Source organism: Chaetodon trifascialis, chromosome 3, assembly GCF_039877785.1.
Source record: "Chaetodon trifascialis isolate fChaTrf1 chromosome 3, fChaTrf1.hap1, whole genome shotgun sequence".
Taxonomy (NCBI): domain Eukaryota; kingdom Metazoa; phylum Chordata; class Actinopteri; order Chaetodontiformes; family Chaetodontidae; genus Chaetodon; species Chaetodon trifascialis.
The window spans coordinates 29,538,178-29,561,999 of NC_092058.1; the positions used below are offsets into that span (position 1 = coordinate 29,538,178).

The 23,822-nt window shown below is 39.9% G+C and overlaps 1 protein-coding gene across 1 annotated transcript in view; it reads right to left on the minus strand.

Moving 5' to 3' along the window:
* LOC139328395 (dihydropyridine-sensitive L-type skeletal muscle calcium channel subunit alpha-1-like) overlaps positions 1-23,822 on the minus strand; it is a 187,583-nt gene that overhangs the window by 72,172 nt on the left and 91,589 nt on the right. Inside the window, exons 29-32 of the mRNA XM_070958221.1 lie at positions 13,967-14,014; positions 8,903-8,929; positions 8,685-8,810; positions 8,538-8,603 (exon numbers count right to left, since the gene is read on the minus strand). Of these exons, the coding sequence (XP_070814322.1) occupies positions 8,538-8,603; positions 8,685-8,810; positions 8,903-8,929; positions 13,967-14,014 (267 nt within the window). The remainder of the gene's footprint in view (positions 1-8,537; positions 8,604-8,684; positions 8,811-8,902; positions 8,930-13,966; positions 14,015-23,822) is intronic.

The following is a 23,822-nucleotide window of genomic DNA, read 5'->3' on the forward strand; positions in this document are numbered from 1 at the left end:
CAGCTTTGCTGTCAGAAGGAGTGCTTCAGGAAATTATTCCTGCCATGAGCCATCACGCTGTACAATTTAAACAGTTAATCTCTACCAACCTCACAAACCACAATATTTCAGTTTTACATATTATTTGCACTACTGCAATGTTGCACATACTGTTTATTGTTTACATTTATTTATGATCTGCAACTTGTACATATTTTTTTCTGGTATACAGTTTATAGTTATTTTATAGAACTGCTGTTAATACTAGATTATATACTTAGTTATATTGTATTTTTATTATATGTTTTATAATACATACTATATAACTATATGTTGAGTTACACTTACATTTTTAACAAATGCTATCATTCCATGTTGTATATTTTTTGAGAACATTCTTTTTCTCTTAGTTTTTATTTTCATCCTTTTTCTTCTTTATTGTGTATATTTTATGTTTATGAGTATGTTTAAACTGTTGCAGCAAAAAAATAATTTCCCAAATTGTGATCAGGAAAGTAAAAGTCTAAGTCAAAAAGATTGCTGGTAATAGTTTGGATGTGGATATTGGAGCTGCAACAGTTCTTCAGGATCATGGGATTTATTGAAAATTGAAAAGTAAGCCCTTCTTATTCTATATATTGTTCACTAAATGACAATTAGTAGTCTCAACAGACATAAAGTAGCATGACAATGTATTTAATATTGTTAATTAATCTCAACTAACAAGATTACTAAAAAATACTCTCAAGACTGTCAATGCAGTGAGTTAAAGTCAGTTAAGTACACCCACTTCTATAAAGTTTTATCATAGATTTTTTTTTTTTTAATATTATAACATGTCCTCTCATTCACTTCCATTCTATTCATCAGTGGTGCATTTAGATGAATACTCCATCAGCTTGCTAAAAACAGAGTTATTAGTGGAGCTGGACACTGCACTCACACCAGGTTCCTTTCATCCAGAGCCTGCAGTGCACCCTCTCATTCATCTGGCTCTTTTTCATATTTATCCTTTGTGTTCTGGCATGCATTACTGACCATGCAAGATATAGCTGTTGTAAAGATGGATATTATTAGCAGTTATTTCAAAATATGCTTTGTCCAATAAAAGCACTTTTTTGCCACTGACTGAGTGGCAACATAATGGAAAGTTCCATTACTTTTCTGTTCAAGAAAAGTAAGATTATTTTTGTCCAACCAGAATCAGCCATTAAGTCAAGATTGTCAAAGCCACATGCGCCACTGACAAAAACAGTATTTTGTCTCACTCTACATTCCATGCTGCCTCCCTGTCAATTCTTTCCTGATCCCTTCACATCTGACTCACTGACTAAGCGTTTGTTTTGACCAAATCAGAGATGGTGATTGTTGCAACAGTGAAAAGATTGATCATGGTTTTACTGAGTTTGTACGCATGTTTTTCGAGAATTTTTTTTTTTTTTTTTTTTTTTTTTTGGTTAACCCTCCCTGACAATAGGTTTTAAGAGGTTACAGGTTTTGCTTGTTTAGACCGTGTAATAGACAAGTCCAATTTGTTCAGTGTGTTCAGACCAAAGGCAAAGTGACTTTTTGCCTCATGGCCATGTGATCTATTGTATTTATTTGCATTAGTAATGTGAATAAACAATTCATATTCATCTCATGAAAACACTGTGTCTGGAATTTTCGTGCACTGCGCCACCGGCGCATCTCCTCCTCCTTCTCATCTCAGTCTCACCCAGCAGCGCAACTCAGAAAGAGGGAGGGGAGAAGGTGTGGAGTTGGTTTGACACAGCAGAGTCAAATCTTCACCAATCACAGCAGCTCCTCGCCTCACCTTTAAATATGCCGCTGGTGAGGCGCATGGCAAGTTTCGAGGATGACTGAGCCCATGCAGTAAAGTGTCCAACGCCCAAACTTCTCCCAGGAGGAGACTGACATCACTCATGTCTCATGACACCCGTTTGTATATACTGTTTATTTTTTCTCAGTATATATATATATATATATATATATAGTTTTATATTCTGTTCTATATTTTGTGGTATATTTTGTTAATATATATATATTCTCAATATAAATATTTTGTTTTTATATTTGCTTTTTATATATATAGTTCTCTCTCTTTTCTTTCTTTTCTAATTTTATTCTAATTCTCTTCTTGTAAGGAGCACTACAACAAAAACAATTTCCCCTCGGGAATAAATAAAGGATTTCTGATTCTGATTCTAATGTCTAAATATGAGGTCCTTAGAAGGTAAATCCTCCTCCTCCTCCTCCTCCTCCTCAAAGCAGTGATGTACTCCTTCTTTGTAGATAACGTTAAGCATTACAATGATTACATTTGTATTTGGAATGAAATGATGTGGGTAATAGAGGACAACGATCATCACTTACATTTTTTCCATGTGTCTGTCTCTCTCTGTTTCTCGAGTGCTCTGAGATGGATGCAGTATATATGCTCTGTAGGATGCCACGGCTGATTCTGGTTGGCACAGCAACGTTAATCGATTAGTTCGCATCCCTGTTTCACCTGTGTACATTGGTCAGGGTGACCATTACGCGTGCCGAACGCGCTTACGATGTGGTCAGATGAGATACGGATCAAAATATATACATTTAGGTCTGACTGTATGTGCTGACTCAGATGGTTGCATTGAATCGTCGCTGTTGCTAATTATTGATTGCAGTGAAATGCCAGACACATGTGGAAACCTGACTGTGAGGTGTTGGTGACGTGAGTGCACGATCTCCGCTGGTTTACAAAAATCCACTTGCGCCTGGCGCACAGAGTTAGCCAGGTCTGGAGTGGCGAGCTTTCAGTGCACTTTTATGCCGCCAGCGCAGACCGAAATGGTCGAAAATCCCAATGCACCGGCTCATTATGCCGACACCTCCCCGCTACTGCTCCGTAATGCCCATTCTGGCGCACCTCTGTACGTCTCGGTTTACCAAAATACCAAGTGCGCCTGCCTGCGCTGCTTGAAAATACCACTGCGCCGTGCTGGCGGTGGAGTCGAAAATAGAGCCCTGCATGTTGAGGGTACTCATACATAGGGCTGGGCGATAAAACGATAGCAATATGTCTCGCGATATACACGTCATAAATATCAATAAAAAAATTCATTTGATAAAACATTCGATAATTTTTTTCTTCGTCAGAAGAAACCTGAAGTTGCTAAGCAAGGTTGGTTGCATGGACAAAGGCACTCGCTCTCAGGTAACTGAGCAACGTAGGGAGTAATCGCTGATCAGTGAGAGAAACACGCTAACATGCCAATCATGTAACATTATCAAGTTCAGTTGCGCCATCTCGTCTCGTGTTTGATGCTTCGCAAGGAGCGACACGAGAAATGGAAAGCGCTGCAGTGAGCGAAGGAATTGTCGATAAAACAGGGAAAGTCAGCTCGCCAGTATGGAGTTTTTTTCGATTTTATAAGTCGGACCGTAGTCAGACCAATGTGGTCTGTAACTTGTGCAAGACTGTCGTCCCCACCAAGACCGGTAATACCACAAACTTGTTTAACCAACTTAGCCGCGCTCACTCTTTCGAGCGAAGCCATATTCGCCAACGTCCGCCAACCGCAGCACCACCGCACAAGCAGCTGACCACCATGCAGCGGTATCTGCTTCAGTGCCTGATGACAAATCATCTAAAAGGCACGAAGACATAACGGAGGCAGTGGCATATCATATAGCTAAAGACATGCTTCACTGAGCACTGTGGAGAAGACAGGTTATAAACATCTCTTACATGTACTTTTTTTTTTTAACACACTTGCAATAAAAATATAATTGAATAGTTTGTGTATGTTTACATGTTACAAGTAAGAAGAGTGACTAAAGTTGTTCATATGTCTAGGCTGGTTTTATAGTTCAGTCAATCTTACTGTACTGTCTATCATGTTTGTTTGTTTGTATGTTACAGAGTCCACCTCAGTTTCTGCTATGTTTACCAAACACTGCACTTATCTGAAAACATTTTATTCAGCAGAAGGTGAATCAGCTTGTGAGCTTCCTGCACTAAACCTGCAAAAAAAAAAAAATGTTCTCAGGTTTCTCTCGGTTTACATTTTTACACTTTTTTTTTTTTTTTACATTTATTATTTGAGTGTTTTCCATGGTTGTGTTGACATTTCCTTTCCTTTCTGCCTTGATAGCTGAGGGGATTATAATCAGAGGAAGGTTAAATTTAAAATAAAAATGTTTAAATTGAATGTATTTTTCTCCCGGTCCTTATTTTAAATAGGTCATAAAAAATATCAATAATTATCGATATTGACCAATATAAAACACTTATATCGCAATAGAGTTTTCAGCCATATCGCCCAGCCCTACTCATACACTTCATACTGGCCTAAAACTTTTGATATGGGCAAAATACTATGACTATGAATATGACTAATATGACCAATAACAGAAACCTGGTTGCTGCCCTGCAAAAAATGTCACCCAATTGCCTATTCTACCAGCTCCAAATTGAGCACAACATTGCTGGATTCCTAAATAAGTATATAAATCTGAAATTTAACATATTCCCTCCACTGGGATGAATATATTTGCAGGGAAGCAACAAGGTTAAGGAGGAAAAGCTCATCCTGTGGGAGAGAAGGTGCAGCACCTAGAGCAGGCCTCTTCAGAGTTTCAAGAAAAATCTTCTCTAACTCATTCTCCCTCTCATTCCCCCTGGACCATCTTGTCACTGTATGACAGGGCTATTCAATTAATTTGGAATTGAGGCCAGTTCAAGAATCTGAGGTAAAATAAGGGGCCGGAGAATATGAGTAATCACTGTAACAAATAAAGAAATTACAACAACATACTTAAGGAGTCAATATATTCTATTTTGTAAATGCAAAACAACATATGCACATAAATCCACACATGGACTACTACTGTAATAACTTTTGTCCATTTTGAACACAAATCAGACACCTTAACAATCAGTCTAGGTCACCCATATCACAGATATATAAGATTGCACTCGTTTAAGTGACAGGCAACATCAAATTTATCTCCACCAACAAAAATAAAACCAAACTGCATAGTATGGTAAAGAAAAGAATTATAACCACATAACAGTGCATGGTATTTTATCAAGGCAATGTATTTCAAATTGCACCCAGTGTAGGTGAGCCATATCAGTTGTTTACATTTTCATTAATTTAACTGACAAACTTAAATTCCAAGTGCATCAACAAATACAAAGCAAAACTGCATAGTATGCCTCTAATTATAACAATGGAACAGTGCACATACTGTTCACACATACTGTTCAAAAATTAATCCCCATTACTTGCATGACTAACATGCCTGTTATCTTGCATAGTTTGCCAGCATTTGCCATCTAATGAGAAAAATGGCATAGTCTGAGTATTTCCTTGCGAAAACATTTTCCATCAAAAAAATTGCACTTAGAGGCACAGCTGCGCAACATCACTGTTATCTGTCGACTCATCCACTGCCAAAGACATCACCTCAGCCTTCCTGAGCTTGTCCAAAAGCATCTCGAAAACGTCTGATGCAAGGGACTCGGCTCTCCTTATATTTGACGTTTCAGATATTGGAATTTTTTTGATCGAATCAATAACGCTTTTTCGTGTTTTCTCATCTGTAACCACCTCTTCAATGGATGCCAGCATATACTCATTGACTCTCTCTAAGTCTGTAAACGGCTTTTTCTTTTTTCCCCAAATCCATGCCACTCGTAACGATGCTGCCGTTGCTCTCTCTTGATCCGTACAAGCCCGGAACAATATCCGCCGTCTCTGCTCATAACAAAATGTAAGCCCCGATATCTTCTGCCTCCGAGTGGCAGAGCCTGGTGGAAAACTTGCATTAAAGTTAGCATGCGTTGTGTTGAAATGTCTTCTCAAATTATACTCCTTACACACGGCGAGGCACTCGTTTCAGATTAAGCACACAGGATTCTCAGTGACAGCGATAAATGTGTATTTCTCTGTCATTGTTGAACTGCCTGTCAACTGAGTCAACTTTTCTTTTTTTTTTAAGTTAGAGAGAGACATTTTGTGTCAAGTCAGGGCGGTGACTTTTTGATTGGTCATTTGCGGTCCCCCAAAATATATGTCCGGCTAAAATGGGTGCATTCTACCTGTTTTTACACCATGACTTAAACGTGCGCATACTGGCTCCTACTGCATGAGAGAATGTTCAATTAGTCATCATGCGCTATATGAGACTGTCTATATGTAATAATTACAGTACATTCTAGGGGCCGGTATAAAATTCCTCAGGGGTCGCACTGGCCCGGGGGCTGCCAATTGAATAGCCCAGCTGTATGAGATAGACATACCATATTTTGTAAAACAGTTTTATTACATCAATGCAATAGTTTCTAAATGTAACTGGCCACCTCCTCTCCTGAGCACACCTGACACTAATCATTCCAGACTCACCAGTATTCATCAATTGTCTGTTCATTCTAGAGGTAACAACCTAGACTCAAGAGATCTAAGTGCTTTTTGCTTGTGCTCCTGTATACACCCTGTCAATCTGTGTTGTGAGTAATCTGGAACCGGACTCTCATTCTGCCTGTTCACTCTTGACTAGACAGTTTCAGTGTGTGGATCTCCTAGACTCATCTGTTCCACATGTTTAACCGTCAATAAGGCATTGCCTTTTTCTTACACTACTCCAGTCTCCAAGTCTGACTGAAGAAAAAAAAAATGCAATCAAACATGTGGGTAGTTTGTTAGTTGGTGCAGCAGCAGCACTTTGAGACTCTGCTTCATCATTGCCCTCCGATGATTGGTCCAGTATGTCTGTAAGCAGTGACAAAATAACAAAATGTCTGTGTTTTTGGGGACAGACATATGACTTGTCTGATAGAACTGATCATTGTAGCCCTCACTGTCAATAACAGCATACTGTTCCAGCCATGATACTATCTAGCCTTTGATACAGTGTACAGGATATTGAATAACCAAGAAAGAAACTGAGGGGAGTCTGGTAAGGTATGTTTTATCCAGTGTTGTGTCTGAACGCGTTTATTGAACGATAGTTCATTAATTTCATATTTTGAGTGAATGTGAACCGAACGTACTGTATTACTGCCTGATGAACGTAACTGTGAACTTGTTCATTCTGGTGTCTGCGAACGGCACGCTCTCTCAGTTTAACTTTATTCAATTGGGTGCCAGATTTCTATACAGCCTTCCAGGCAGGAAAACCCGGCTAAAACACACCGTAAACAGGCCTTAATATGTAGCGGAAAAAACATCCAACCTGGCAACACCAGCCCCAAAAAGCAGCATGGAGGCAACAAAGCAGCAAGGCGGCGTCGTGATCATTTAAACGAGTTTTATGACAAGGTCGGTGAGGAGGGGAAAACATTACATTACTGTGGCTTTCAAAATGAAATTCTGCACTTCAGTCACATCCACAGCAACCCTGAAACAGCACATTGAACTGAAGCACCCGGCTAGCTTTTAAGGTATGTTCTGACGCATAGTTACAGTGTTAAAACTGCTAAAATAATTGCTGTTTGTGGTTCTATATGGGCTGTGGCAATAATTTTGAAAAACAATAGGTCGCAGCAACATATGGAAAAAAATAACTATGAACTAGTTCATTTTTGGAACGGTGAACTTAGTTCAAAATTTTGAATTATGAACTATGAACTGAACTAGTTCATTTTAAAATTTGTGAACTGAACTTTGAACTAGTTCATGTAGAAAGTGAACTTTCCCAACACTGGTTTTATCCATTCTCTTTTATTTATTTATTCATTTATCTATTGTAATTACAGGTTTTAAAAAGGTGACACTCCAGATTTCTTTCAGGTATTTTCACATTTTCTTTGTCATTGTTTTTTTTATTGTATAGCCTGTGAGAAGAAATGTCTCGACTAAGAAAAAGGGAAGAACTACTTATCAATGCATTGTTATGAATGCTGTATGTTTCTTCTCTTCGTCATCCACCTCCCATGTCCATCTCTGACAGCCCTGCTGCTAACTCTGCACCTCCAAGCTCTCCCTTTTCTTGTGCAGCCTCCGTATAAATAACGTATTGAGTCATATAGCTCCTACAATCAGTTTTTCTTCCATGTCCAATTCAATGCCAAAACTTCAGAGACATCTGGAGAATGTCAATGCAGAAAGGGTTTTGTGACCCAGCATCATGCAAATTTGACGCTCAAGTTGAAAAATTGTCACACGAATGCAGCAAATGATGCAAATTTTGTATCTCTGTGCCACTCACATAGTGTCTATTAATTCTATTGTTGTTGGGCAAGAAAATCAGCTTTGCATACCATTAGAGCAGAGTGGCTAAGTTTTGTCTTACACATAAACAGACCTTATAAACTCAGTTGTCCCATAATTCCAACCCTGTGAATTTAAGAAATGTCATGTATTATATGTATGTTCTGAAAGTGAAATTATGTTTTTGAAGTGAGATTTGTCTTATGCAGATCAAATAAAAAAATTACATGACTTCTTAGTTGTCTGGATGCTGGAAAAGGTGGGTCCCTGTAAACCACTGAAAAACCACATTGACCTTGTAAACCACATAAACCTCTGCATGTATTTGTGAGTGTCTTCGTGTGCATAAGTGCATACCTGCATTCCAACCACCGCGTATATAAAGAACAGCATGAGAATGAGCAGGGCCACATAAGGAAGAGCCTGCAAAAGAACAACCAATGACACTGCCAGACATAACAATTCTGACCTATAGGTGAAATTATGCTGAGTGATGATACTGACCTGAAGGGATTTGATGAAGGTCCACAGAAGATTCCGTATCCCCTCAGAGCGATTCAAAAGTTTCACCAGACGCATGACACGGAAGAGTCTGAAGAATGTGACTGATACACTCATGTTCTCAGAGGACTTCTCAGATAGAGAGGGGACAAATTGGACATTATGTAGCCAACTGCTTAATTCAACAGATCTTGAATTCAAGAAAAGTTAACACAACTCACTGCAATTGCTTGCATGGGATCCACTGCCTGCAGAAACAAATGGCTTTAACAATCATTTTCATTTGGTATGAATGCATCCATGTTCTAAAACCTTTGAATTATAACACTAATTTAAAAAAAGAAAAAGAAAAAAAAAACATAAAGGAGACTCAGAACAGAAGCAGATCAATACCTTCATGCGAGCTTGTTCAAACAAAGCATATTCAACATGCTGGTAAATATTAGTGATTAACAAAAGCTGAAAAAAAAAATAGGTATAATTGTAATTGTAATTTGCTGTTGTATTTTGCAAATTTATGGGCCTATCATTACTGTCACATATCAGCTGCTCAACATCATTCACATTTGATATGAAAGGTCTTTCCAAAGGAAGAAAATTAGTGCCTCATTCCAGTCAAGCAGGTAGATTTCTGATATTGTCTCATAGTAGTCAAAAAAGTCAAAATTTGAGGTGAAAACAATTTTTTCACCTTTCAGAATATTTCTCAGAATCCTGGGAATTAAAACAGTCAAGGATCAACATTCCCAATTCAGATTAATATTTATTATTTGGCTTTTGTAACTATAATTATAATAATATAGGTGAAAAGGCTATAAAGATTATTAAGTTAAAACATAATCTCTTCTCTGCCTTACTGACCACAATCAGTGAATATGACAATGAAAGTTATTTATTAGTATTAATTTTAATCAACACTCTTTTAAAGCAACCAGATTAGAGACTTTTGATGCTGTTATCAACATGAACAATTTTTGTTAGTTGAAGTTTACATCTTGTATAGATATACATGTTGCCATTCCAAGAAGATTAAGAATCACAAAGCACTCAAATTCTTTTTAGATAGATAACAGTGTTATCTATGCATTTCCTGAAAATTCTTCTTCTTCAGAGTTATAAGTGTTTTCTAAGACCATTTCTATGAATGCTTTCACATTTTTACCTTGGTTTCCCAAAGCGGTATTTAACCTAATGTCAGCTGTCTGAGGTGGCGAAGATAATCCTGCTTGAAAGTAACTTTGTATATTTAAGTAAGTAAGTAAGTAATCCTACTGTATTAAAAACACATCAATAAAAAAGGGTAAGTTTTGTAAAGATCACAAAAAATGTTTTATACTTGGAATCATTGAGTATGAAATTGCAGTTTAATAGTAAACAACTTTCAAACTTTAATTGATTTAGCTGCTGCTCAAGGCAGATGTTATCCTTTAGCAAAACTTATACCTAAAATGAAGCAGTGGTGGCTCCTTTAAGTTTCATGAATATGCAGCTCATCTATTGTGAATGTCATTAGGGTTTCAAGCAAAAAAAGGGGAAGAAATCTATTGTGTTTGTGCCACTATTATTGTGTTACTATTATTATCTTATTATTTTCTGCCGGTTGAGCTCAGATTGCTGTGAGCTGGAATGCCTAGAAATGTGAACCTCGTGAGCACTAACATGCAGTAATTTGAAATTTGTGCTCCCAAGAAATATGAGGCCAATCAGACATGTTAGTATTGTAGTTAAGGACAAAAACAAAAACAAAACAAACAAACAAAACTCAATTTTTAAAAGGCCACACTGTGAGTCCCACTGACATAAAGCTGGACACACTGGTCCAGCTCAATGTGCTCAATGAAAAAGCTTTTTGGACCATAAAATTTCACCAGAAATTTTTGAATTATTTGAAATAGCAATTTTTTGACGTTTCCTCCGAAGCATAAGGTCTGATTACCAAATTGTCTGTTGATCATTACTGCACTAATCTTATGAAAAGCTACATTAAGTTTGTTGACATCTTAGTTAGTTTTAAAGATATTGATCACTAAAGGACAAGACTTAGCAGGAAAATGGCCATAAGTCATTGATGCTCAGTACAATTATCATAAATCTGGGTACATATATTTTGAGGCTGTGTTTGGAAATATGCCTACCAAAGTATTTTGAGCCAACCCATAGGGGGCCCCATGGACAAATGTGTACCTCAAAACCATGTAGACATAATTTTACCAATTTAGGTGTACATGCTCTGGGGACAAGTATTGAAGAAAATCTGAAGTACCATATCAATTGGTTGAAGTGGACATGGCATATGACTTATTTGTTTGAACTCAAGATGCCTTTGAGCAGCTCACTGGAAATATGCACAATCTCCTAAACATACATGCTGATTTTCACTCAAATCTGATGAAGGCTGGACAATTGATGGAACTTTGAGTGTGCAATTATTGAAATGTTGTAGGCTGAGGGTGATTAGTCTCACTCACTCAACCCCACAACCTGCCAGTGACATGTTTTTATTTAGAAATCACCCAACTCACACCATTTAGCACAGCCTGAAACTGTAAAGATGGCAATTATTGACAAATTTTTGGTAGTCCTCAAATGAATCGTACAACCAACACTTCCATTTGGAAAAATAATCAAATTGAACCTGACAATGAAGATATTTCATCAAGATCATTTATTCTACATATCTCAATAAAAATTTTGACCAAAATGAGCCATTTGCCAAATCATGTAAAAAAAAACCAAATAAATAAAATAAAATTCTGTGGTCCTCAGTGCAACTGGAAAGCCTTCAGAGACTACGCTGAGACCTACAGTCATGTGACAACAATTCAGCAAAAAATCAACTGAACTGAAGGAGGATGAGCAGCAGCCATTAGGAGATGATGAGAGATTGCCTGGTGAATATGTATAGCTTTTGGAGCCCCCAGTTTTCTTTAACAATGTTAGTAATACTTGTGGGCACAAAAATGCTGTTTGTATAGAGTCCTTTTTTTTTTTTTTACATTTTTGTAAGGTGTTTTTTTTTTTTGTTTTACAACTTTTATTTTTATTGTTTAATTTTGTAACCCCCATAACTTTAACATATATTTAATTCTATTGTTTATATTCATGTGTTGATAGTTGATTACACTTAGCATAATACAATTACAGTTATAGTTACATTAGCATTCATTTTTTTTAATATATTCATCCATACATTCATACATAAATTCATATTTAACTTACATTTGGTTATATTTCACAAATATTCACAGAATCCCAATTAATACTATCGTACTGTTGTTGTTGTTGTTGCATTAAAAGTCCAAAGGATGGCAGTAAATGCCCATAGAATAAGCCTTTTCCCAGTCGCTAAGCAGAAGAAGCATGTATACTAAGCTACCAAGAGAAAAAATAGGAAAAGTTATTTTTAGTTCTGTGTTGATATTGTTCAGAAGATACTCCTTTTCCAGGATATTTTGGTTGCTGAAGGAAGAGAGGAGGACTACTATATGAAGTGTTTAATTCTCAGGCGAGTGTAATTTTTCTTTTTGTTTAGGGCTAGCTAATGGTAACTTAACGTGTGTGTTTGGGGGAAAAAAATCTGAGAAATGTGTGGCTGACACAGAGGCGCTTTCAAGCGTTGATGATGATGATGTGAATTACAGGAAATGCAAGTTACTCTTGCCAGCAGTCATTATTGCCTCAGGAAATAGTTTTTATTCATGGGAGTAAGTGCAAGTGAGACTGCACAACACCATCACCTGACATGTCATTGACACGAAGGAGTGTTTATGAGTGATTATGCTGCCGTGTATCATTTTTAAAACAAAGCTAACATTTTTTGAGATGTCAATTTGACATTAACCAAGACAACATGACATGTCATAAACATGCAATTTCAGGCCTAATTATCAAACTTAAGTAAACTATTTAGCGGTAAATGTTAATATTACATGTGTCATATTTTTGGCATGAATATTTTTTTGGACAATTAGGACTAGTCATTAAAACATTGCAGGTTTATTTTACTGGCAAATGTTTTTGTGTCATGAATAATTCCCTTGACCTCAACTACAGTGGTACAATTTGGACTTATTAACATGTGATTAAATGTTATAAGGCCAGTTTGAAGACAGGGACCACATTAACTTTAACAAAGATGATTTATGGAGTTTCCTGGTGGACAGATAGTAGCGTTACTTGTTGCTAACTACTAATCACTGCTAACTGCTCTAGGCTCAGCAGCCTCCAAGTGAAAAAGGCCTGACTGGGACCGAACACAGCACTGGTGACTGACAATGGCAAGTTTGATGACAGGGAATTGCAATTGTGGTGATTTACAAGTTTCCTGATTCAGAAATAGCTATACTTGTTCTGAAATAAGGTAACCACTAGCTGCTGCTAACTGTAGCCACTATTAGCTAGTTGGCTCAGTTATCCATGCAGGTAGCATTGCTACTAACATTAGATACCTGAGCTCTGTGGTGCGTGGAGCCAAACCCAGCAAGAAAATGTCTTCGTACTGTAATATTACCCATTGTCAAACTGATCTACGTCAGTCTTGGAGGCTGTGTTTGGTCATAAATTTGTGTCCTGGTGTGGCTGTGTTCACTGGGAACCAGAACAGAGCTTTTTGCTTTTGCATACTGATGTTTCCTGAAACGAGGAATGGATTTGTCAAGGATCTTCATTGGTTTTTAAAGTACCCAGTTACACTGAATGTATGTTATGCGCAACACTGTTAACTGCTGGTTTAACAGTCAATGCTTAATTGTGTAATACATAAGTTATTTTGAGTAAACTGCCCCTTATGGTTACAGTATTGATTGAGACAAGCCTATCTCTTTAACACCTCATAAGCTTAAGAAGGTTAGTATGATGGATTTTACAAACATTTTAGCCTTACAGTTACTTTATTAATCACTGCACACACATGCTACAGGGAGGAGGAGACTGTACACATGCCATGCTTCATGAAATTATTTTTCGCCGCATTTGACCCATCCTGGTCCGTCATTCCTCCACTGCAGACCAGGAGCGGTGGGCTGCCAGCTGCCAGCCGATGCCAACGCCCGTGCCCGGGGACCCATCCTTTTTCGTCACCATTGGTAAGGTGTGATCTTCTTGCAGGTTTTTAGTGGGGGTTATTTTAAGGAGGAAACCCCGGGTGAACACGGGGAGAACATGCAAACTCCACACAGAAAGAAAAGGGGGCCTGGCTTTGAAACTGATTTGTCATTCTAACCCTTGTTCAGACACATTTCATGCAACGTGAATGTCATGCAAAACTGAAGCAACTTAATAATTACAGCACAGCCATGGAGACAGTAAAGTCCTCCAGAGGAGGCCAGCGCAGCCTATGGGGGGAAACACAAGGAAGTTATATGTTTGTGAAGATTCTCATTCATCCAGGTCATGGTACTTCTAAGCGCTTCCAAAGGCTTCATAGCTCCGCCGAGTATCATGTGGCTAAATAGAGTTATGTGAGTCCTGGTGTGAATGACTGTTAAGCTGTCTGGGGAGAGATCTCAGGACTGCATTGTAAGTGGTTGATAAGTGGTGTCTTAGACCACCTCCTCTGTTCAGTGATGGTCTTTTCAGTTTGATGTGGATCACTTCTTTCACTCCTCTTAATGGCCAACCCATTCTCACCCTTCAACACCTATTGTGCTATCAACACCATGACTAATGTGACCCTAATAACTTGATGCTGGGCGGAGCTATGATCCTGAAAGAGGCCAATGCCCAGGACTCCCAACCACTTATAACTGAAGAGAGCCTTTTGGGTGAGAGGGGAAACGTCTTCTAGAATCACAAGCAAGTCCAATTTCCATTAGAAGCGTATAGAAACAAATGTGATGTCAGAGAGGTAACAAAGAGAGTTTTAGGCTGTAAAAGTGTGTATGTGGTGAGAGATGAAGGCACAAACATAGAATGTAGAGAAGAGCATTTATTGTCATAAAAATGAAAGATCTTCTACATGTATTCCCAAGATTTACTGTATGCATCCTGAAGGCTGTCAAATCAATTCATTACAACCCCAATTCCAGAAAAATTCGGATGCTGTGTAAAATGTAAATAAAGATAGAATACAATCATTTGCAAATGCACTGTGTTTACCAACAGTCGTTTTACATGTTCCCAAGCTCATGCAGTAATATCTAATATCTTAATATCTTATAGAATCATGTTTCACAAAGTTATAAACCTCACCCCATCCTTGCCTAAGAACACCTGAGCCTTTTGAGGATACCACTGTCATACCCAATCATGAAACCCTGTTCATACCCATGATCACTTGTTGCCAGTTAACCTGTTAACCTGTGAAATGTCCCAAGGAGGTGTTTTTTCACCATACCACAACTTTCCCAGCCTTTTGTTATCCCTGTCCCCTTGTTTGAACTATGTTGTTACATGTTCATAAAAACTTAAAGGGAAAAGCTACTACATGCTAATCTATAGGTCACAGGCAGATTGGATGTGTGGAAGTGAAGTCACCCCCAGAGAAGGATCAAACAAGTTTTGCTCCTATAGTCAAAGCACTGATATGAACCAAACAACAACCAAAATTAATATTGAAATTATGAATTAACTATAAATTATGAATTAACTATAAACTATTAATAAACTTTCAATTATTGAAAGTTTATTAATGAAAACAAACTTAAATCGCTTCTGCTGCAGGACGGCTTAGACAAAGACCCAGCATGGCGTGGCCACTTATAAACAATTCAAAACATGATAAACAGAAACACTCAGAATTCAGTGTTCTTTAAGGATTCTTTAGTTTAGTAATGCAAATAAATCAGAAAGATGATAAACCATGAAAGATGACCCCCCCCCCCCCCAGAAGTCCAAGTCAAACAAAAGAACAAAAAAAGCCCAGCTCTGATCAGTACAAAAAAAAACAAACTACGCCATCTCTCCAGATTTGTCCTATCTGGAATCCAGGTCATGCTTCAAATGATCCAGAGGTACAATTCACACCACACAAAAAAGCAATCCCTTAAAACAAGAAAAGTTAGGCTGATTGTCCTCCCATGCTGACCTCCCAATGCTGATGTAGCCCCCCCCCCCCCCAGTCCACTGTCACTTCCCATTTTTAATACCCCCGAAGTCCTCGTAAAATAAAATAAACAAGTAATAACAAAACAACAAAAAATTGATGGTTGCCTAGGTCCACCTTGTATTGTTAACGGTATTTTGAGATCAGAGAATGTAAATTTTGGTATTTTTTTCTGATGGTCATCTTTGTAGCAGAACTGACCTTTAATTAACCCTCTTTCCCCCTCTTTAACATTCCTTCAGGAGAGCTATTGACCATCTGAACTGTTGCAGGAGGTGTTAATTTGGAGAGAGACAAGATGTCTGGCTGTAGAGCATTTTCTCACATTCCTTCGGGGGAGCAAGAGACACAGACACCTCAACATCAAAGGTTTCCTTTTGCTCAAAATGTTTCTCATGGAGGTGCTAATTCTTTCTTGATAGCCCATGGGAGATAAGTACAGTAAAACTGTCGGCATGAGGGGTGCCAGGTCCCAGAGGAACCTACAAAATCAGATAATGCTGATGGGTTGTAAATTAGACATTCCTGAAGCAAACTGTTTGGTATGTCTGTGTGCCTTCTTTCTAATACACCAGGATAACTGAATCTCTATGTTTGATTTAACTCTGAATTTTCTTACAGTACCAAGCCCATAATCTGTATGATATCAATGCTTTTCTGGTGTTTCTAGCTTGTAAAATGCTGTGATTTTAACTCCTACAAAGTTTGTCTGACATTCTACCATGGAACCATACAGCCATCTAGAGGGTCGTAGCAGTTAGGTTGAATACGCTTGATGTGAGACGGTTATTAATAGTAACCATAATAGTGATAATCATTTTTGGGCAAATGTAGTCTGCCTTTCTTTGTTTCTTTGTTATGTTTTGTTAGTTATACCCTGAGCCATCATATATATTAGGATGAGTATTAGAAAGGACACAGCCCTGAAGAGAGCCGGTGCTTAGGGTGATGACATGGGAGGTGTTCTGTCCCCGACACACACCGACTGAGGTCTTTCAGTGAGGAAGTCAAGCAGCCAGTTACACAGGGAGGTGCTGAAACCCAGGGGTCCTAGTTTGTTTACCAGATGCTGTGGAATGATGGTGTTGAATGCTGAACTGAAGTCCAGAAACAGCATCCGCAGGAGTGTTTTTTTCTCCAGGTGTGCAAGGCTCAGGTGGAGAGCTGTGGAGATGGCGTCGTCAGGGGAGCAGTTCAGCCTGTAGGCAAACTGGAAGGGGTCAAATGTGTGTGTGTGTGGGGGGGGGGATCTGGATATGATATGCTTCTTTACCAGCCTCTCAAAGCACCTCATCATGATGGGAGTGAGTGCGATGGGCTGGAAGTAATTGAGTGATGTGATCTGAGGTTTTTAGGCACTGGGATGAGGAGGCAGACTTGAAACATGATGGGACTTTGACTTGATGCAATGAGGTGATAAAAATGTCCGTTAGAATGTAGGCCAGTTGATCTACACATTCTCTGAGCACCCGCCCAGGTAGCAGCTCCACTGTTGTATCAGCTTTACTGCATTGTTGTTAAATTAACCAACTGCAGATTCTTGTTGTTGATTAACCAGGATTTGGATTCTAACAAAATTTTACATTGAGGTGAGACCTGATGGGATTTTGGCACTATTTATTAGTTCGTTGTCCTGAGTTCTCTTTTCAGGTTTTTAGTTTTGCATATGGCCTTTTTTTTGGTCATCCATGTGGTGGGTTCTCAAAACTCCTCTGATCCGAGGCTTCTTCTTCTCCTTTGGTAAGGCCAAATAGGTAACTGGGAAATCCATATCATAAACCCCACATAATACGCTGCCAAATCAGGCAAATGGCACTCTTACCAACAAAAGCGGACAGCTTTAGTAATAAAAGAAAAAAAGAGGTGAAAACCTCAAGGTCAAATACAGATGAGATAAGATAAGATTAGATAAGATTTTATTGATTCCACACAAGGGAAAGTTACACCATCAAGAGTAAAAAGGAGAGGTAGAAAAAATAACAAGCAAAACAAATAGATAATAAAAAGCTATAAAATTAAAATCAACTATAGCGGTTATGTACATTATATACAAAAGACTTTAAAAAATATTGCCCTGTGAAGCATTTACAGTGGATTTTGAATTGCACATGAGCAAAATATGGATAATAAAATTCATGCGTATGATGACAGATGGCTGCTGGAGCAAGAACAGGAAGGGAAAGTCCCCAGTGTGGTGGCTAGGTTTACTTGTCCACACCTCATCCCCTTGTACAACCTACTGTAGTCAGCAGTAGATGGAGGAAACAAATTACATTCACTTGCTAGGATCTGGTCACCTGTCTGACCCTCGTGGTTTCCTTTTCCCCTTTTCTCTTCGTCTGTCTGTTCCCTTTTATGCTGATGCTGGGTGTGGCCTCCTACAGGCTCCCACCTAATCACCTGTGCACCTGCTGCACATCAGGCTCATCAGACCAGCAGTATACTGAATATGTCTGGCTTTCTGCATCGCTGGTTGCCAATTTCATCCTGTTCCCTCCTGTGTCAAATGTTTTTTCTCCATGTGAGTATTGCTTAGACTACGTCTTCAGAATTCTTCTAGTAATTACTGTGACTGTGCTTATGTTGGGTTTTCTTTTTGGATGTCCACTTAAATGTTTTTTCTCTTTCAGTGCCTTCCAGCAGCATCCAGTGTCTCAGTCTGCCTCAACCCCTCCAGTTGTATTTGTTTCAAGTCTGCTCCTTAAGAGAGCTCTTAAAGAATTTTGGTATAATATAATTCTTTTGTTCATTCATTCCGCCTACCGGTCTGCATTTTTGAATCTAGTAAACATCTCCAAGGTTAAGCCTGAACATCATTCCTGTGTACTCCTGTGCTCTTTTTCGAGTATTTTTTTTTAATCAGTAATTTAAATCAGTAATTTTGCGTTTACTTGAGTACGTTTTATCAGAAGCCTTGTACTTCTATTAGCTCTCTTTGTCCTTATATGTGTGAAGGGCTGCAGCTGCTATGTAGTTTATGCTGCTGATACATCTCTGTGTTTTCTGCTTTGGAGATATTTTATTCTGCTGTTAAAGTGGCTGTTATCTCATGTCTGTGGCCTAATGTTGCTTCTTACACCTGCTGTGGTGTCCATACCTCTTATTTGTTTACATTGTATATTTTATACTGGGGTGGGCAATTATTTTTCCCAAGGGGTAAAATGCCCAGGTCTGTTTTATACTGTAAATAAGAGATTAGACTTTATTGATCCCACAGTGGGGAAATTTAGTTGTGATAGACAGCAAGACTAAAAAGGAGGGGTAGAAACGGACAAACAGATAATTAAAAGGATGCAAATTAAAATCATCTACATATAATGTATATATATATATGTATGTATGTATTATTTATAAAAAAAAGAGTGAAGAAAATGAGTATGAAAATAAGATTGCCCTATTACAATTACAACTTGTCATTTGACAGAAGGCAACTGTTATGCGCTCCTCAGCCTGCTGGTGGTGATCTGTAAGGCGACTGACCTTTTTCTTTTGCTCCGCCCCTTTTAAGGTGGAGCCGGAGGATTCCTGATTGGGGGCAGGTCTTAAAGGTGCTGCAGGACTGGCGTCACTCTCTATCCTTCCTGGGAAGCAGCAGGAGCTGCAGCAGATTTCAGTTGTACTGCTTATGTTGTGTTCTGTTTGTTTTCTCTGATGGGTCCAGTAGTCTTGTTTTCGTGGCTTTATTTCCTTTGAGAGTTTAGTGGTTATGTTCGTAGGGTTGAGGAAGGATCCCAGATCCGACGGCCCTATGTGGGCTGGTCTGGAGCTCCTTCCTTCCTTTTGTTCAGTTTGGCTGGCCCATCAGTCCTTTTGTTTGGTTTTGTTTGGGAACATAATTTGGGGGCTCGTCCCAAGCTGAATGCTTGGTTTTCAGGTTAGTTGGTGGAATTCAGGTTTTTGTGTGGCTTAGTGGCAGTAGGCCTGGTTAATCTGAATGCCTTGGTGCTCTATGCTCTATGAGTCGTTGTACTGTGTTGCCTATAGAATTGTTTGGGTGACTTGTGGACAGTTTAGTAGTTTAGGGGGGCTTTGTGGAGGCATAGTGTTGAGGTAATGGTGGCTGCATTGTGAGTTGGATTCCAGTGTCTTATAATTGAGTTTAAACTGGAAGAGTTTGTTGAATCTCCTACTCTGGAGTTGTTTCACAGGTTTACAAAGGATAACTTGCTGTTACTTGCTGATCACTATGACGTGCCTCTGTCTAAACAGATGAAAAAGCAAGAGATGAAGGCAGGGCTGTATATGGCTTTAGTGGATTAGGGTATTTTGCAGCAGTTACAAAGTACGCCGACGTCACCTGAGCGATCGAATAAATCTTTTGACGAGGTAATAAAACTTAAAGAACTCGAACTTGAGTTGCAGCGTCTGTCACTAAAAGTTGAACTCAAATATTTAAACAATCTAGAAATAAAGGTTTGAGCGGTAGGTTCGTTTGTGCGAGTTAGAACTTGGCTTTGTTTCCCCATGTGCTGTTCATTCCAATTAGTTTGATGTAGGCAAAAACATCCGCTTAGTTCCTCCTTTCAATGAGAAAGATGTGGACAAATATTTTGTTGTTTCGAACATGTAGCGTCTGCCTTGAAGTGGCTGAAATCCATGTGGACTTGTTGCAATGTGTGTTGAGTGGGAAAACTCAGAAAGATTCCGCCTCTATTCCAGCTGAAGACAGCTTAGACTTTGATAAGGTGAAAGCTGCGGTCCTCAGCGCATACGAGTTGGTCCCGGAAACTTACCGTCAAAAGTTTCGAAAAATTAAGAAAACAAGGGCATCAAACTTATATTGAGTTCGCCCGAGAAAAAGAAATGCTTTTCAATCGTTGGTGTTCGTCTACTGGAGTGACAGATTTTGAGAAGCTGAAGCAATTGATTTTGATGGAGGACTTTAAATCTTCTCTTCCAAAGAAAGTGGCAACTTATTTAAATGAAGTTGTGGACATAAGTAAAGCTGCTGTTCTGGTTGATGATTATGTCCTCACTCATAAGTTGATGTTTGGAGATCGCCCTTTCAGTAATGTTAAGCTTTTTGAGAGCCTTAATGGTAATGTGGAGAGTGCCAGGGGCACAGCTGTGGCATCTGAGGGTTTTAGGAGTCCAAATTCGCCTGAGAGTGAAGTTAAGCCTGTGAAGCAGGATGTGACATGCTTCTATTGCAAACGAAGGGGGCATATTGTTGCGGGTTGTCCAGTGTTGAAGAAGCAAGATCCGAAACCAGTGGCAGTGGTTAAAATGCTTGAAGAGGTGAATCAACCTGTGAGATCTGAGTCAACTGACCTGTCCTATTTTGTGCCATTTCTTATGGACGGCGTGGTTGATGGCCTTCAGGAGTGGGGACAAAGACAGATTCAGAGAGGCGAAGTACAGGTTTAGCAAGGCGGTGAAAGAGGCTAAACGGCTGTACTCTGAGAAGAACACCACTTCTCAGCTAATGACTCTGCGTCTGTCTGGAAAGGGCTTAGGCAAATCACCAACTACAAGCCTAAAGCCCCCCAGTCCATCAACGATCGACGCCTAGCCAACGACCTGAATGAGTTCTACTGCCGCTTTGAAAGGCAAAGGGACAGTTCAGCAACCATCCCCCACGACACCTCCCAACAGCTCCAGCTCCAGTCACCTCCACCAATTCCCACCTTAAAGGACCCCCCCACCCCACCCACCTCAGTGACAACTCTTTCCATTCATGAGAGAGATGTCAACAAACTCTTCAGGAGACAGAACCCCCGGAAAGCAGCTGGAGCAGATTCTGTCTCCCCATCCGCCTTGAAGCACTGTGCTGATCAGTTGTCTCCAGTGTTCACAGACATTTTTAACACCTCACTGGAGACATGTCACGTGCCAGCCTGCTTCAAGTCCTCAACCATCATCCCAGTTCCCAAGAAGCCAAGGACTACAGGACTTAATGACTTCAGACCCGTCGCCCTGACCTCTGTGGTCATGAAGTCCTTCGAGCGCCTTGTGCTCTCACACCTCAAAGACATCACCGACCCTCTCCTGGACCCCCTGCAGTTTGCCTACAGAGCCAACAGGTCTGTAGACGACGTGGTCAACCTGGCCCTCCACCTCATCCTCCAGCACCTGGACTCCGCAGGAACCTATGCCAGGATCCTGTTTGTGGATTTCAGCTCTGCCTTTAACACCATCATTCCAACCCTGTTCGAGGAGAAGCTCTCCCAGCTGAGCGTGCCTGACTCCACCTGCAGATGGATTACAGACTTCCTGTCTGACAGGAAATAGTGCGTGAAGCTGGGGAAATATGTCTCCGACTCAAAGACCATCAGCACCGGATCCCCTCAGGGCTGCGTTCTTTCTCCTCTGCTCTTCTCCCTGTACACCAACAGCTGCACCTCCAGTCATTAGTCTGTCAAGCTGCTGAAGTTTGCGGACGACACCACTCTCATTGGACTCATCTCTGATGGCGACAAGTCCGCCTACAGGTGGGAGGTTGACCATCTGGTGACCTGGTGCAACCAGAACAACCTAGAGCTCAATGCTCTAAAGACAGTGAAGATGGTTGTGGACTTCAGGAAAACCCAGCATCACCTGCCCCCATCACCCTCTGTGACTCTACTATTGACACTGTGGAGTCCTTCCGCTTCCTGGGAACTATCATCTCCCAGGACCTCAAGTGGGAGCCGAACATCAGCTCCCTCATCAAGAAAGCACAGCAGAGGATGTACTTCCTACGGCAACTGAAGAAATTCAGTCTGCCAAAGACAATGATGGTGCACTTCTACACAGCCATCATTGCACCATCTGGTATGCTGCTGCCACTGCCAAGGACAAGGGCAAATTGCAGCGTGTCATTCGGTCTGCAGAGAAGGTGATCGGCTGAAATCTCCCGTCTCTCCAGGACCTGTACACCTCCAGAACCCTGAGGTGTGCAGGAAAGATTGTGGCTGATCCCTCCCACCCTGGACATAAACTCTTTGAGACACTCCCCTCTGGCAGGAGGCTGCGGTCCATCAGGACCAAAACCTCACGCCACAAGAACAGTTTTTTCCCGTCTGCTGTCAGCCTTATTAACAAGGCCCGGAACCCCCCCTGACACTTCACACTTCACCTCTGACTCTACTTGTCAGTGACATTGCCACAACTATATGCGTTACATTAACGCTCTACTTGGACTCCCTTGAAAAAACAATCTGTGCCTCTGTTAAAAAAAAAAAAAAGACTTGTGTACATATATTTATATAGTGAGATTTTTTTATTTTACTACTGTTACAGTTCTTCTATTGTTGTATTTTTTACTTATTTTCTTATTTTTATATTATTTACTTACTGTCATATTTAGAACTTTTTAATTGCTTCTTCTTGATAGATGTGTCATGCACCAACCTCACCAAAGCAAATTCCTTGTATGTGTAAAATCGTACTTGGCAATAAAGCTTTTTCTGATTCTGATTCTGGTTTGTTTGAATAACGGTGATGTGAAGGTCCCAGTGAAAATGTTGCAGGACAGTGCTGCTTCGCAGTCTTTGATTTTGGAGACATCTGCTGTGGGTTTGAAGGTTCCAGTGTCTGGATTTGGCACGAGTGGGGGCATAATGGTACCTTTAGATAAACTCCTTATTGAGTCAGCTCTTGTTGTGCTGGGTGTATTATCTGTGGGTGTGTCCTAGTCTTCCGATTGAGGGAATTTCATTTTTGGTGGGGAATGATTTGGCTGGTGGAAAGGTGCTAGTCACACCTGAGGTGACTTTAGTTCATGAGCAGTCTCCAGTTGAGAAGCGTCAAAAGTGTCCCAGTGGTCTGGCCAGTTGCGCTGTTACTCGGTTTATGAGTAAGAGGGAGGACGTTGACTTGAGTGACACCTTTCTGTGTGAGCCCGATGAGAAAGTGTTACATGTTCCGCAGGAGCGCTCGGATACATTTGACACTTTTTCTGGTATTAAATCTGTGTCCCTCTCTAAAGATCAACTGGCTGCTGAGCAGCGAAAAGACATTACTTTATCTCCTCTGTTTGACGCTCTAGTAGCCGGTGACCAGGTTGAGGTTTTGTCTACTGGTTACTTTGTGCGGGATGGATTACTTATGCATAAATGAACACCGTTGAATTCATTTGCTGAGGATGACTGGAGTAGTGTGACCCAGATTGTTGTTCC